General features: G+C 43.3%; 1 protein-coding gene across 2 annotated transcripts; it reads right to left on the reverse strand.

Annotated features, from left to right (window-relative positions):
- Positions 1-1,548: 1,548 nt before the first annotated feature.
- On the reverse strand, positions 1,549-15,222 carry LOC115394490 (probable enoyl-CoA hydratase). 2 transcript variants are annotated; one of them, XM_030099811.1, is made up of 7 exons: positions 14,901-15,222; positions 13,220-13,390; positions 10,765-10,862; positions 9,927-10,071; positions 4,813-4,962; positions 3,593-3,708; positions 1,549-3,368 (listed from the first exon to the last, which is right to left on the reverse strand). In XM_030099811.1, exons 1-7 carry the CDS (start codon positions 15,022-15,024, stop codon positions 3,264-3,266), a joined length of 909 nt encoding a protein of 302 aa, XP_029955671.1. In that variant the 5' UTR covers positions 15,025-15,222; the 3' UTR covers positions 1,549-3,263. The 2 variants fall into 2 exon arrangements, with proteins under 2 accessions (XP_029955671.1, XP_029955673.1); XM_030099813.1 differs by lacking the exon at positions 9,927-10,071 and having other exon boundaries at positions 10,779-10,862.
- Between the last annotated feature and the right edge of the window lie 299 nt (positions 15,223-15,521).

Consider the following 15,521-nt stretch of genomic DNA (forward strand, 5'->3'; position numbering starts at 1 on the left):
GGCGATGGTTAAAACCGCGCCATGTATAAAGTTTATGGGGGAGAATTAACCCTGCATGAAAATACACAAATATTTTTGGTCTTTTTTATCTCAGAAACACTGAAATTAAATAATTAACCAGTTGAAAATATCCAATTATTCATCATAAAGGGAAATATTTGTCAATTTTGTTGGTTCAATGGTAACAAGACGGGGTCAAACCACAGCGAAGCAACAGAGAAGGTGGGTGCTCTGGCTTCATCTCTCCATATGACTGTCATTAATAAAGCTATTTGGCCGCTCCCTTTAACAGGGGTCACCTTGTAACACAGACTTGGAGAGTTTTTGCACTCCAAACCTTTCCAGCTGTCAAAACTCATGTCAGAAGTTGCATGAGTGATGCAAATGAATCCCAGTCTGGGTTTAACAGTTTGCTGTTTTCAGTAAAGTTACCTATTTAATAATAAAAAAAAAAGGTTTCTCACAAAATATGCATTTTTCAAATGAGCATTTAAGATAAAAAGTAGAAGGAATCTGTGTGCCTGGTTGGAGCTGCTTCTCGCTGGGACACTTCAGGAGTTTCTGTGGCTCAGCTGTTCGAACTGATCATCTTCAAATGAAAATGCAGTTGGAGCCCAGTGCTCACCTGATTCAAGTCTGACCAGACTGGATCCAAAAATAGGTTAGAAAAAACATAGTGAGCATCTTTCATGGCAGCTCTGCCAACGACACACGAGTTGAGTGGGACTAATGTGTTAAATATGTGATCTATAAGCGGATTTAAGTTTTGAGAAATGTTTCACTGCTTGATTATCACAGATAATTGTCCCTTCATTCCTCACTCTGCACAGCAACTCTTATTCAACTTTGAGACCTCTTCTGCATGTGAAAACTTGTGAAACATCACAAGAAGCATTTGCCAGGATTACAATTACATTTTACAAATTAAAAAATAAAGCTAAGATGTGACCCCACATGGAATATTAACTGCTTTACACCAATGGATGAGGCATCAACTGAAAAACAAAATGTGTATCTTTGACAATCGTCCTGAGATGAATGCTTTTTTTTCATGAACAGATTATTCAAAATTCTTATTTCTGTCCTTTAGTGTCTCTTCCTCCTATAATTCCTTTCCTAACCTGTGTTATGTCTTCATGGTCCTTCAGACTGTGATGGTCTTGATGATAAGGCCCGAAGGTGTCCATATCTCTCCGTGGCCCAGCTACTGCTGCTGCCAGAGCCCTATCTTATCTGCATGTGAAGAGTGAGAACCAGCATCAAAGCTCCACATACCACCGTGCACGCACACACACACACACACACACACACACACACACACACACACACACACACACACACACACACACACACACACACACACACACACACACACACACACACACACACACACAGAATGATCTACCGCTGGGTAGCTTCCAGACTAAATACCACACCACTCTTATCATTCCTATACACAGCATAAACCAAATGTCATTTCAGGGCATTGGTGCTTTTCTGCAAGTCATCGTTTTATTTCTGTATAACTATTATATTAATATTGTACACATATACAAGTCTTTTTTATACTCTAATTTTTTGTCTACTATTGTGAATGGCAGAGCTACATGGGGGGGGGGGGGGGGGGAACGTATAATGACTTCGAATATTTGAACTCAGATTCTGCTAATAAGTAAATGTGTGTGAAGGAGTGAAGTGACAGATCCAGCTATAAAATAACATCACCTGCCGGGCCAGACGCTATGTCATGGATGCATTTATCAGCTTTTCTTGGATCAAGATTCCCATTTTATTCAAACAGCAGCTTATTCCTGATTTATAGCCCACGTTTTAGTGTTTCAGCAGAGCCCGAGCAAAGAATATAACGATTCTTTAAGGTTTTTTTTAATGAATGGTTGATCCTTTTTGAGATGCTTCCTTGGCACAGAAAAAAGGGGGAAACGGAGATTTTCTGGATAAAACGATGGAAGGAAATGGGTCATTTTTACCGCCTCATATGAGTCAGCTCGGGGTAACAAACAGCGTGGAATCCATGTTTTAAACACTTCATGGGCCATTAATCGTGGGCATGTGTCAGATTAAACAAACACTACCCGGATGGCCGCCGATGATTTGCAGCTCCGTCTTGGTGCTTCCCAGCGCTATCACAACAAATCCCGTGATAAATACGCAGCGCGGGCTTACGATGATTTAAAAAGCACTTAAATACCGCTATATTTACTTGGCATTTTGCTTGACGTTGCCCAGTAGTGCTGCTGTGCGTGTGCGTGCATGCATGTGTGTGTGAGTGTGTGTGTGTGTGCGTACTCCCCGAGGCAGAGCAGGTGATCTGTGTGTGCGCTGGATGAATTGGAAGCAGAGGGAGGAGGAAACATTAAACAGAAGCTCTGCGTCCTGTCATCACACTGTCTAGACAGGACACCTCCTAGACCTAATGAGGTCTTTGTCTGTCTGTATCTGCGTTACACACACTCAAACACACACACACACATCCCCGGCTCTATCTTGCTCGTCTTGTGAGACATGTCTTTATCCAAAAGTTTACCAGAAATACTGCATTGAGACGGCGTTACGGTTCTGGTTTGTTTTTTTAACAACACATGCTTCTCTTGAACAGGTAAAATTAAAGGGCGGCGCACTCGGGGCTGGAGGAATGCTTCCATCTGCTGCAGATCTGACAAGAGGAGCTGGAATCGCTGCAATAATTACATCGCCATGGTTACTAAGTCACGCATGCACGTGCATGCTCGTGGATGCGAAAGCAGACGCCTTATCCCAGTTGCCGAGTGTTCTTCGACCCCGAGTCAAAGGAACAATGGCGAGCTCCTGCGGGTCGGCCGCTTTTCATGTCGTTTCAGTCGGAGGCGTCGGAGAAGTTTACAACAAATCTGCATTCCTCAGCAAGAAAAGAGAAATCAACAATTCACACTGCTGGTGGATGCAGATCATTCCCGCAACACATTTCTGTTCACTTCGAAATCATTGAACGATTAAACAAAAACAAAAATCACAGTTTGGGTTCATCAACAGGTTAAAAACCAGCTGGGAAATACAGGACAGGTCTTCATAAATGATTAGTATGAATCACTTCATGAAATGATAAAACTGCTAAACTTCACAGTTTTGTCTTCTCTTTCTAAAACATTTCAGTCGATATTTCAGTCATCCTCTTCTAACTCGATCACAGCTTACACAGCACTGCAGCGAGAGGTGTTTGATCACCTGAAAGCACATTTCAACAGGCCTCTGCTGGACTGTTTCTATCAGAATTTCCCTCCTCTTCCAACTCCGGCAGTGAATTTCTTCGCTCCGGGAACGGATTCTGCCTGAATCACAGTCAGCCCGAGGTCGACTTCATACTGCATGGCCTTAGTGTGACGAGAGACAGCAAAACCAATTTCAGTTCAGCACAAAGGAAAAAAAAACAAATAATGAAAATGTTGATTTTTTTTTTTTTTTTGGTAAAACTAGTAAGGGTTTTACTAAAATATCAATAACAGACACTGATACTCCAACGCTTGGCAGAACAAAAACACACCATAACCTGGCATGCCTGATATATGGCAGCGTTAATGTGCTGTATGGGGCGTACCTGCGTGAAAGACGGAGCGTCGTAGCAGCTGTACAGAGCTGAGGAGCGGTCGGCACGCAGACACTGCTGAGGGAAGGAGCTGATCTGCTCTGCCAGCTCCAGAGCAACCTGCAAGGCTGTGACGGCAGCGTCAAGTCAGCCCGGCACAGAATGACGGCACATTCATAACAGAAAACACAACGTGGCACAAAAACACACGACTGGAAATGATCTGCTCTCTTCTGTTTCTACCTTTGCGCCATGGAAGCCAGTCCTCTCGCTAAACCTCGGCCCTCGAATATGTCCTCTTTTCAAGTAGCTCCGTCGCCCCTATCCGATGTTCCACTGCCATTAAGCGATTATCCTTCCCTCCTTATTTAAAGGGCCAAAGAGTGAGTGTGTGAAGAAGCGTTCCCAAAAAGAATTAAGCTAATCTCCTCACGTCAGTGTCGGGAGGAGAGAGAATCAGAGATTGAGCCATAAGAGAGCACAGAGAGGCTTTTTGGGGGATTTGAGGATAAGCGAGCATTTATTGGTTATTATAACAGAAAATGCCACTTTGAGATGTGCTCATAGTCTAATCCTGAAACCGCACCTCAACGGAGAGAGAAGTCAACATTTCTTATGGCAACTTATGATGTTTCAAAATCAGAGCGGTGGAGTCACTGTAATAGATTTCTAACTTACAGTGATCTTCATTGTGAGAGACTTTGTTAAAAATGTGGTTCATGCCCTGTTTTGTGTGCTGCACTGAGATTTTTTTATGTTATAACGATCACATTTTGGTGCTTTCACATGACAGCTCATGTTGTGCTCAATGTTCAATTCTATTTTCATGCTAACACCGTTAAACCAAAGTCTTTAACTCACACTGACGACCCCCAATAAATCAAAAACCTAAACCAAGAATAAAGCAGTATTTTAAAACTGAATTACAGTGTTGTGTATGCATTATTCCCTGCTATTCTACTGCTGCCACCTGCTTAATTTATCTGCACATGAGAGCCAAGTTACTCTAGTAAATCGCACTTTAACAAAGCTATTTTGGAGATTCCTTTACTTCAACTATCCATTTTCAGCAAAAAACTATTTTAATTTTGTCTCCATCAATTTAATATTTGTTCATTAACAAAACAAACCGCTAAACATGTGTCAAACTCATTGCTTTGGTGATATTTAAGTTGGATTGCATGAGAATAAATCAGACAATAAACTGTTAAAACCAGCTGTCACTCACATACCTTGGCCATCAGGAACAACTCTATTGGCCAGTCCGTACGCCAGAGCCTCCTGCGCTCCGATTGGACGGCCGGTCAGGATCAGATCGAGGGCTCTCGACAGTCCAATGAGACGCGGGAGACGCACTGTGCCTCCGTCAATCAGGGGAACACCTGAAAAAAAAGAGCCAAACTTCAAATATGAGACGACTTTACAGAGTAAATGCTGAGGTTCTTGACTGAATACACCTGTAAGTGTCTGAAACACCTGAATACAGTAACTCTGCTCCCTTCACGTGAAAGCTCGGCCTCACTGGACACATTTGCATTATCACTGCGTCCACTAGAGAGGCGGGTAAAAAAACGCGAGACAAGAGGAAAAAGCACGCCCTGCAAGGTACAGTAAGCCTCTGGCATCCATCCTAATTTCTAAAGAGCACCAGCTGCAACTGGCACACTTCCTACTGTTCAGCCCTCCTCGGTTCCACACCACAATCCCAACTACCTAATTCCTCCAAGTCACTGATTCTATTTGACCGCCCCTTATTGAGAGCACATGTGTCGAACATGTTTTCATAACCCCAAATCATCATGCTAGCTGGGGGATTTTCCTTTTTTTTTTTTTTTTTCCCCTCCCCCTCTCTCATTCTGAGGGGAGTCATGGAAATAATGTGATTCTATTCATTCTCTGCAAAGCGAGCCTATTTCTCCACGTCGTTCAAATAAATTAAAGTGGAATACGTGGAATACCGGTGTTAATACATGTGTGACCAATCCGGGGGCCGGCCTCAGGTTCAGACAGTCAGCACATGTGGCGCTCCGGCAGAGTGAAGACCGTGATTAGACCGCGAGGGGGGGGGGGGGGGGGGAAGCGGGTAGGGAAGCGCTCCATACCGTCTGCTAATGCTCGATTTCAGTCCTGCCACATTACAGGAGTGTGTTCTAATAAAATGTAAGTTGCGGGCTATAAGGTTGGACACCTCGAGGCAATCAAAAGCAACAGAAATGACAGATGAAGTCCTTTAAGTAGCACAGGTGGTTCCAGCAGCGCAGGTGTGTGTTCGAGCAAAAGATTCAAGGAATTTCCAATGACTGAGGCAAAAACCAGGAGTGTCTTTAAGCATCTCTGCATCCATTCCAGTAAATTCAACTGTTCAGCTCCTCGATCATTGAAGTGGGCAGAAACAGGAAGTGGATGGAGTGACGGAGATATGAGCGGCACAAGAAGATGAAATGAGACAGAAGAAGACAACGCCTGGCTCAAAGGGGAACAGATAAAGCGCCGGGCTGACCTCCAGTCTGTCTGCCTTTTGTTGCCGACTTTGGCACCACTGCTATCAGCAACCGGAAGGATCTCCCCTCTTATCCACGGCTCCCGTCTCCAGCGCCTCCACCCCTCCCCCCCGCCTCCCTCTGACAGTCCCGTCTCTGATGTGTCCTGTCTGAGAGCGCTGTGCTTTGTCCCACATGAATGGGACCTGAGAGCTCGGCATCTCCTCCTTGAAGTAGTTCAAACTCTGAAGGTGCGTTTGGCTTTCAAGCGCCTGACGGAAGAAAACATTTGGGAAAGATCCGGACTAAAGATTATCTGTAAAACAAAAAAGCGTGATATTTGGTTCTTGATGTTGAGCTAACTGTTTGGAAAAGTGGCTGCTCTTCTTGTATCATGCAGAAAAGTCTTAAGACTGTAGCTTGTTATCAACATGTCAGCATGAGTCAGCAACTCCTATTGTTTAATAGCAGAATGAAAAAATTGACTTCTTCCTGTATCACAAGCCATTCACTGCTTTTCCGACTGATGTAGAGGGAAGGAGGAGAATTCTGAGAGAATATGTGTTAGCTTGTGTAGAAAGAAAAGAAAAATCCCAAAAAAGTGTATCCAGGTTCTTTGCTCTCCAAATAGCAACTGTAAACATGTATAGACTGAACGGGAAAGAAGACGAGCGGATGGATCTCTCCTTGTCAATCACACGCAGAGATGCTTAAATTCCTCCACCTCTACATTCATGAAATTCAGAATGAGTTTGTGTTTTGAAATTTGTAGCATGTTTTTTTTCTTCACTTTTTGCAAGAAATTCAAAAAATTGAAGTTCAAAACTAACCGTAGTCGATAATAATCATCATTGTCCAAGAACAAATGTCATTAAAATGAATGTAATGCGAATAAAATAAGCTTAAATGTAACATACAGGACAATGGCAGGAATGTGTAGAAAGACTTGATCGTCACAGCTTGTTAACAATGAAATCCTTTAATGTGGAATTGATAAAGAAGTTAAAAATCAATCAACATTTGCTATTGCAATTTTGAGATTATGCTAAAAGTTGAGTCCTGGATGCAAGAAGAGACATCCTCCTGAGCTAAGAAATATGTTTCGATAAGAATAAAACTCACGTTGTTATTAAGGAATGTTAAGGTTTGTTCCAACAGATTACTAATAGTGCTACTTATTACGAATGAAGTTAAAAGAGGAATCTGAAGAAAAAAAAAAAATCAGATAAAAAAAGGCCCGATTAACACACGACGGTGTGAAACGTGACACACTGGGCTCTTCCTGGTTTGCTCCTGGCGCTGCTGGCATCCTCGCCACATCAAAGCCAACCCCACTACAATGGCCTCCCGTGAGGGCAATGCGATTAGTTTTGATGTGGATTAACGATTTCCGGATAACCCCAGACTTAAACGGACACATGGTAAAACAAGCAGACCTTCAATCGGAGGCGCGCTTTGAAACGCTCGGCCGGGTTGGGCCAGAGACGAGTGACTCACGTCTCCTTAGCCCACTGGTGTAATGCCAGGCCTGTGTCTTCTTTGCTGCTATTTTACAAGACCACCAAGGCTGTAGTGCATCAGACAATCATCTAATATGATGAGAAGTTCCTGCATCAGCCGCTCCTGAAATTTAACTTGAATGTGGGAAAATGGAGGAGGAGGAAGAATAATATTTGAAGAATACGTCTGTCATTATGCAGAACATCCTTCATTCAGGATTTCTATATATGACTAAAGTATTTTAGGTTTCCTTTCCCTTTGCCAAATTTTTCTTTTTTTTTTTTTTGCTTTATGATGTTCTTCTGTAACCGAAACAACATTGGGAAATTGGGTTAGCACCATGGCTTTTTTTTTTTTTTTTTTTAATTCAGGTCTGAAAACTCAAAGAGCGGCAGACACTTATACCAGATTCCTGTGACGCAACCATCTCCTCCTTCTCATTTCCTCCTCGGTGAGGCAGAGGGGCCCCAGACAGGAAGCCGCAGGTTTCGACAGCCAATCAAATGCCAGAAAACTGTCAGATCGTTGTGGTAGCCATTGGCCCACATCAGAGCGACGCTGCGAGCCTCTCGGGGTTTTTTTTTTTTTTTCAACTCCAAAGCCACCAGGGATTCCCTCCGGCTGCCGCCATCTGCGCCCGACCCAAAAACGGTTACAGGATTCGACCATTAAAAGGAAATCGTCTCGGAGAAACACAGGATCTTTAAATAAACTCCACGTCCCGCAGAAAAAGGCCCTACTTTTGATGTGAAAGGCAGTGGAAGTTTGGCGCTCAATTGTTTAAAGTTCCCTAAAAGAAATCACTTCAGATGCATGTGGCAGCGTCTTTCTTACACTGTAAACTTACATTTCATTCAATTAACTGCTTAAACACTATTTATCCCGATGTCTATTCCAGCCCACATCCACTGAAGTCTCTACTCTAATCCTCCTAAATGCACATTCAGCGAGAGAGAGAGAGAAAACAGAGAGGGTGGTTCTGGAGGAAACGGCTAAATGTGTTGACAAACAAGCCAAACAAGCCAATCAAGAGGCTGGGAATTAATTACAGGGAGGAAATGTGTAGTTTAATGTGTCAAAGCCACAGCAACGCTCATTAAAGCCGGCCAAACACAGCTCGCAGGCTAGATACTGAATGCGTGCTGGTGTGACACGCAGGGTGAAGATTTTTCAGTTTGTTTGAGCGTCTGGCAGCTTCTTTTCACGGCCGTGCTCAAAATCCACTGTTGAAAAGATAACTATGCGGATTCTCGTGTTTCCCTTAAGCTGCATCCCCCTCTTTAACCCCAAAGCTTTTTGGGGGGTGAGAAGCCATAACATTTAATATCTTTGATAAGAGATAACTTATGATAGAAAACATGATTTTACCTCGACTTTATACTCAAACTCACCCATGATTATCACTAAATATCAAAAATTATATCCGATAAATATGCATATTGTAGGAAATTTGTTTTTTTTAATTTGTTACTTGGCATTTTATTTGATTAAGAAACATCTCAAAGTAGCATTAGGCTTCTTAAACGAGAGGTGACAGCATCAGCGGTGGAGTCAGGTAGAGAGTCGCTGTCAGGATGCTCTCCTGTTAAATTACAGGTCTGAGATGATAAGCCTTGGATGCTCAAGTTCTAAATGTGGTACTTCCAGTAAATTACAGCACAACAACCGTATTTATAAACGCCATGGTTGTATCTTAAGCCCTTCGGCAGCAATGACTCAAGAACTGACAGCTGTAGAGGAGGTGCTGCAGCGGTCCAACAGGAGAGACGTTTTATATGAAGAAAGCCAACTGTGACTCTCTGGGATCAGGGTTAACTAAGAGTGTTTACAGCAGAAAGCCTAAAGTTCTGGCTGATCTTTTACGGAGTAGCCAAGTCAGCGGGCCAGCGGTGCCAGTAAGCTCTGAGACGCCAAAGAGGGAAAACGCTGTTTATGAGGAAATAGAGTGACATAAATAATATGTAAGCCCCGTTCGGGCCGGCGGTGGAAACCTGGCAGTCGGTTGTTTCCTCTTGTACTTATCAAGACTGCCCAGCAGACTACAGACGCGATGCCAAAAGGTCACGGACGGCGGCGTTATCGCAACGCCGCTGCGCTCCTGCACACAAACAAGAGGAGGCTGGGGTGATAACGGAGGATAGAGCAACAAGGTTGGAAAAAGTACAAATGGCGAAAACTTCCTGGCATTAAGAGAGGGATGATATATGATTGGATGAGAGGGAAAAAAAATGTTTGAAAAAGATATATGATTAGCCTAATCTATACACATTGATAGGAAAAACAAAAGAGGAAATTATAAATAAACATTACATTTAAACATGGTACAACTTGTTGCTTGTAAGACTGCAACTTGGTGACAGACGTACCGAACCGGCGGCAGAACACTCCCATGACGGCGCTCTCCTCCACCACCCGGAGGTCCGCCAGCAGGGCCAGCTCCAGCCCCCCCGCCACGGCGAACCCGCTCACCGCGGCTATCAGAGGCTTCGACAGCTGCAAGCGGGACGGACCCTGAAGGACACGACTGGATCGGTGAATCCAAACAAACAAACACGCACGACTACAATCAGCAGAGGAAGCGCGCTCTAAACAGAGGAGCGTCCGCAAAGCCGCGTGCTTACGTTGCCGCTGCGCATACTTTCACTGCTCTTTTCGTGCTTTGATTTCCAATGGTTTATCTGCTACAGTCTGTTCCAGATTTCATTTCCTAATTCATTCCTCAAACTGTCAAACAAAAGGGGAACAAATGAGCCAAGTTCTGGCTGCAGCCGAACAAAATGAGGCACTCTGTTTTTCCCTGCGAGATACAACGCTATAATTTTCTGCACAGGAGGTCCACTCAATCCAAAACACTCAGCGTGCAACCCAAACAGATTTTATGGAGGCTGCAGTTTTGTTTTATTTCATAGTGTACACTACATCATTCCTGTTATGATTCTGCCTCTTTGTCAAGTGGTACGAGTGAGCCGAAACCGAGGACTCTCTGCGCACGCACAGCAGTCATCGAGGCCTTTCTTTTTCTCAGCGCCGGTCCAACTACCTGCATTTCCCAGCCCCCCTAAAAATACACACAATTAGTACCGACCGCATTCTCTCTGCCTTACATTTTACGGAAAGCTTTTGCGCTTCTTGAGGGAATTTAGACATAACTCCCGCATGTATATACACACACACACACACACACACAGCCCAGGCATCGCTCACCATTGGACCAGGACCTTTGGTGACATCTTGCTCTAATTTGGGGGGGGCGGCGTGATTGGCCAGCTCCTTCAGATCATAACCAGCGCAGAAATTCCCTCCTGGAAGAGACCACAAAATTACAAAGTATGGCAGCTGGAAAGTCGGAGAGGAAGGGAAAATGATGAGGATGTAAAAAAAAAAAAAAAAAAAAAAACAAGTAGTTGAGTTGGAGTCTGCAGGGCTGCAATTTGGACAGCGGCTCGCTTCGGCCGGGCTGGCGCTCAAACGCTCCTCTTCCATGAGAGGGCATGAACGCAAAGCGCCGGCACAGATCATGCGCTCACAAACACCATGCTCTCATTAATGGAGGAGCGGTGCATTACAACTGCAGCCTCTGAATTATGTTGTAATTACAGCATTACTCAGGAGGCCGTCGAGCACTGCGTCACAGAATCAGGCAGGGATTCATAAAAAAAAAAAAAAAAAAAAATCTCTCCCTGTAATGTAGCAGTAATAGAATTGGTTGTAATGAACACATGTGCAGAGCAACACCCATCGACTGGAAGCTTTGATTACCGCTGTGGGTCAACACAGCAATTACAGAAAAAATAGTGTGTCACGCTGTTTATGGGAGCTGAGCTGTTTAAACTTCTTTGTCCTTGTAAGAGGAAATTAGTGGGAGCTGTTCAGGCTCCGTGAAGAAAACAACTCCAGCTTTATTTAGCCCGATAAGAGTTTGTCATAGACTGTTGAAGACGTTTGGTTCAATAAAGTTCTGATTTTTGAGGACAGATTTCAGAATATTCTACATATAAAAGCAAATAACCCAACATTAGGAACATTTTTGAAATGTTTAAAGTCTTCTCTAAAGTCAAAATAACCTGAAATCTGTTTTAACCTGTTTTTCTCTTTTTATCCATCCTGAAGAAAAACCTCAAAGTGTGCGCATGTTATTGATATCCGAATTCCGCTTGTTTCTTTAGTTTAGTTTAGGAAAATTACCTGTAATTACAATAGTGAACTACAAAAATGACGGTGAAACAAAAACTGTACAAACAACCTTCAAGGTCAAAGGTAATAGGTTTCGCTGTGTTGGTACAAACGCTTTATGCGTTGCACTCCAGAGCAGAGTGGACATTTCAGATCTTACGATGTGTTCAATGACACTAAAACCATCTTTGTGTGTGTGTGTGTGTGTGTGTGTGTGTGTGTGTGTGTGTGAGTGTGCAGAGACACAGCCGGCCTGGAACATGTACCTGACTGCAAACACCCCCAGAAATCTGAATCCCAAACGCTCCAAATACGACTCGGCATATTCGAAACCTGCTGAAAGCAATTACTCTTAATTTCATAAGCTTAAAAAAGAAAAAAAAAAAACTGTGACACTGAAAAATGAGAGCCCAGAGTGTGATTGTGTCGGTGCTAATTTGAACAAAATGGATTCCTTATGCTTGCGAAAACGACCGAAAAAACGAGCGCATGCAAGCACCGGCACGCCGCTAATCGCCGCTGAAGGTCGCCCGCCTTGCTTTAGCAGTGGAGAACACCCTGCTGACGGGAATGTGCGGCGGAATGATTAAAATCACATTACGGGCGTTGTGGGAATCGCAGAGGAGCCACTTTTGCTCAAACTACCTACTGTGCTGCTAATTGCTAGCCAATTCCACGCAGGCTAATTACTCTCCAACACACACACACACACACACACACACACACACACACACACACATACACACACTGCTTTCAGTTTGCAACTGAAACCAGAGGCATCATCTGGAGAGGCTCCAGCGTCCAAAGTATAGCCTGGGATGCCAGGCTGAACTTTACACAGCAGACAGGTCGATCCGGCCTGGAGACATTATTTCCACTGAGGGAACGCGCTCGCTGATTATTTTTAGAAGCATTAGGAGCCGTGGCATGATCCCGGTCCTGGGCGGCCTGACACACTGCAGGCCACCGTGCAGGTGTGTGTGTGTGTGTGTGTGTGTGTGTGTTCTTGTCTGGTCACCTCAGCGTTTCAGTGAGATCTGAGCGCTCTAGGGAGGAAAAAGAAGGAAAAAAACAGGAGAAGGTGGTCGGAGTACTTGAGGTCAGGAAGAAAGGCTCAGGAGTCGGATTAGAGTACATGTTTCAGGGGGCGTCCCTGGGTTTTCCATCACCCAGCCCAGCTTCTAAATGTTATGCATGAAAGGTGTGAATCCTTAAACGTTAGAGTTGTGAAAGATATTTTCACTTTCACCAGTAACCTGTCTTGAGTTTCCCGTTTTTAGAACCATTCTTCCATCATTTTTGGGGGGAAAACTGCAGTCAAAAATGTCCAACTCTGTACTGGAGTTTCTCAAAAGCATCAACTAATTTTGCAATAGTTTGTATTTGTGTCAGTGAATAATCATACTACGCAACGCCTCACCACATGTCTAAAAACTCTCCGCCTAGGTGAGAGTGAATATGAGGTCAAATTTTTCAGATTTCTTACCCTTCCCATGCAGCACAGCAACACTGAGATCCGGGTCGGTGTCAAAGGCCTTCAGCTCCTTCAGCAGACTCCGGGCTGTCTCCTGGTTCACCGCATTGCGAGCCTCGGGACGGTTTATCGCCACAGTGACCACGGATCCCCTCCGATCTGAGACCACAGTCTGACCTGCAGCTAATTACAGAGGAAGGAGCACAAAGGGAAGTCGGTGCGGACCACAACACCGAGGAAGAGACTCGGGCCGAGATACAAGCACTAAATGGGAAGAAACGGGGGCTGTAAATGACCTTATTTAAATACAATCCCTCAAAAGAAGAAGGAATAACACAATGAGAGAGAATGTTAATGGATGTGCCCATCAGTGATTGTGGTCTGAGGTGGACGGACACTGTTTAGGTTCATCGCAGGGAGTCCAGCAGTCCACCACACCCAGGGGCCAACGCATCCAAGACGAAAAGAGCCAAGAATAAAAACAAACCCACTCAAAGCATTAACTTTGCCCGCACAGGTTTTTTTCTAAAGAGGACGGGCTGCTAAACAAAAACCCAACCAAGTGGGCCACGTCATGGTGCAAAAAAGAAAAAAAAAAAACAATCTGGTGCACTTTCCACTCTGCTACACCTCACACAAATAATTACACGGCTCCAGTGCAGCTCCAAGGGAGTGGAACCAGATTTTAACTCTCTACTGGGGCCGGCTTTCTTTTTTAATTCAATTACATTTTACAACTGGAGGAGAAAAAAAAAACTATCAGCAGGGACAAAGGAGATTAAATGTCAGGATCATGTTTTTAGTTCATTTGGGGGTTAAGGGAGGGGACGCGTCTGCGTGAGAGGGAGTTATTAAACATTTACAAATAGCAAGTAACTGCCTTCAAACTAACATTGTATATCTTCAAATGATGTTACACAGGAGCACAAATCCAAATTAAGTTTTATTGTAACTACACTGCACAGTAAGGACACAATATAAATAACAGAAATCATCCAGGCTTGAAAAAAATACACATTTTAGATCCATTGGTGTACATTTCTAACAAGCCTCTAACTTTTAAAAGATTTTTTTTTTCTTTCAAAAAATGCGAGTTTTAAAGAAAGTGTCTTGAATTCTCTTTGAACATATGTATAACTTGTGTCTGAATGCAGATTTTTAACTTTTAGGTTTAAGCCTTTCCTTCTTTTTAACGATCAGTGCAACACTACGCTCACACCTGTTTTACAAACAGGACACATATTCATCTTATGGGGTGTATTTGGTGAAATAAGTTTCATTTCAGTTTATTAACACACAGTACGTATAACAAAAAGAATATAATTGAAAAGTTCATAGCTTTCCTATTTGTATATCATGAAGTCATGACATACAAACTTTTCAAGCATTTTCAAAATTTCAGTTATGATCTCAAGGTTAACAAAATTTGAACAAAACCTCTCTTCTCATGAAATGTGCTTAAAACTAATTCAAACAATATTTTATAATCACAAAGTATTATTACTTATGACATGTCAGTCTGTTGCTATATTCTTTCTCAAAAGAAATACTGAGTGAATCTAAAATAACTTTTTGATTTCCTTGTGGTTATAAATGAAGAGAAATAAAGTATTCATTCACAATTTGAAGACAGGTGCGGCGGGCTCTGCTGCCCCCTACAGTCCGTGTTGAGTCACTGCATGTTTTTACTCACCCGTCTCCGTGCCTCCTTCTGAACAGCTGAACCGTTTCTTTTGAAGCAAAGCTGTGGCCACTGGCAGCCCGAAGGTCCGATATTTAACGTGTCTCTTTAGAGACAAACACTGCCTTAATGCCATTTTAGCGAAAAGCTCGAGGCTTGACAAGAAATAAAGGACAACTTCAGCGCTATCGACGGTATTTTCTTAATAAACTAAACTCTGGAAGCTGCGCAGTCAGAACTTGGACTTCAAGAAAACTTTTTAGAAGCAAACTTTGACTTCTGCGAACAATTCCTTATTACTGTGTAACGTTTAAATCTGTCCTCACAGAAACAACAGCGCACGCACACGGTTCTGGACTCTTGGTGCATTGCAGTGGTAAAAACCGGAAAGGCACAGCAGGGGGCGATATTGAGCTTGCTCAGAGCCAACCTGTCCCCCTGCAATGCACATGAAAACTCATCCACTGTAAATAATGACAGCGAAACCAACTTGTCTTCTTCTTTATTCTTTTTTAATAAAAGATGTCTCTTTTGTGTTGTTTATTTTTACATGTTTTTAAGGCATCATGCACAAAAATTCAGCCATACTAAAGGCATTATGCTTACCCTCTACCAAAAATTATACGTTCTAAC

The sequence above is a fragment of the Salarias fasciatus genome, chromosome 9, assembly GCF_902148845.1.
Source record: "Salarias fasciatus chromosome 9, fSalaFa1.1, whole genome shotgun sequence".
Lineage (NCBI taxonomy): Eukaryota > Metazoa > Chordata > Actinopteri > Blenniiformes > Blenniidae > Salarias > Salarias fasciatus.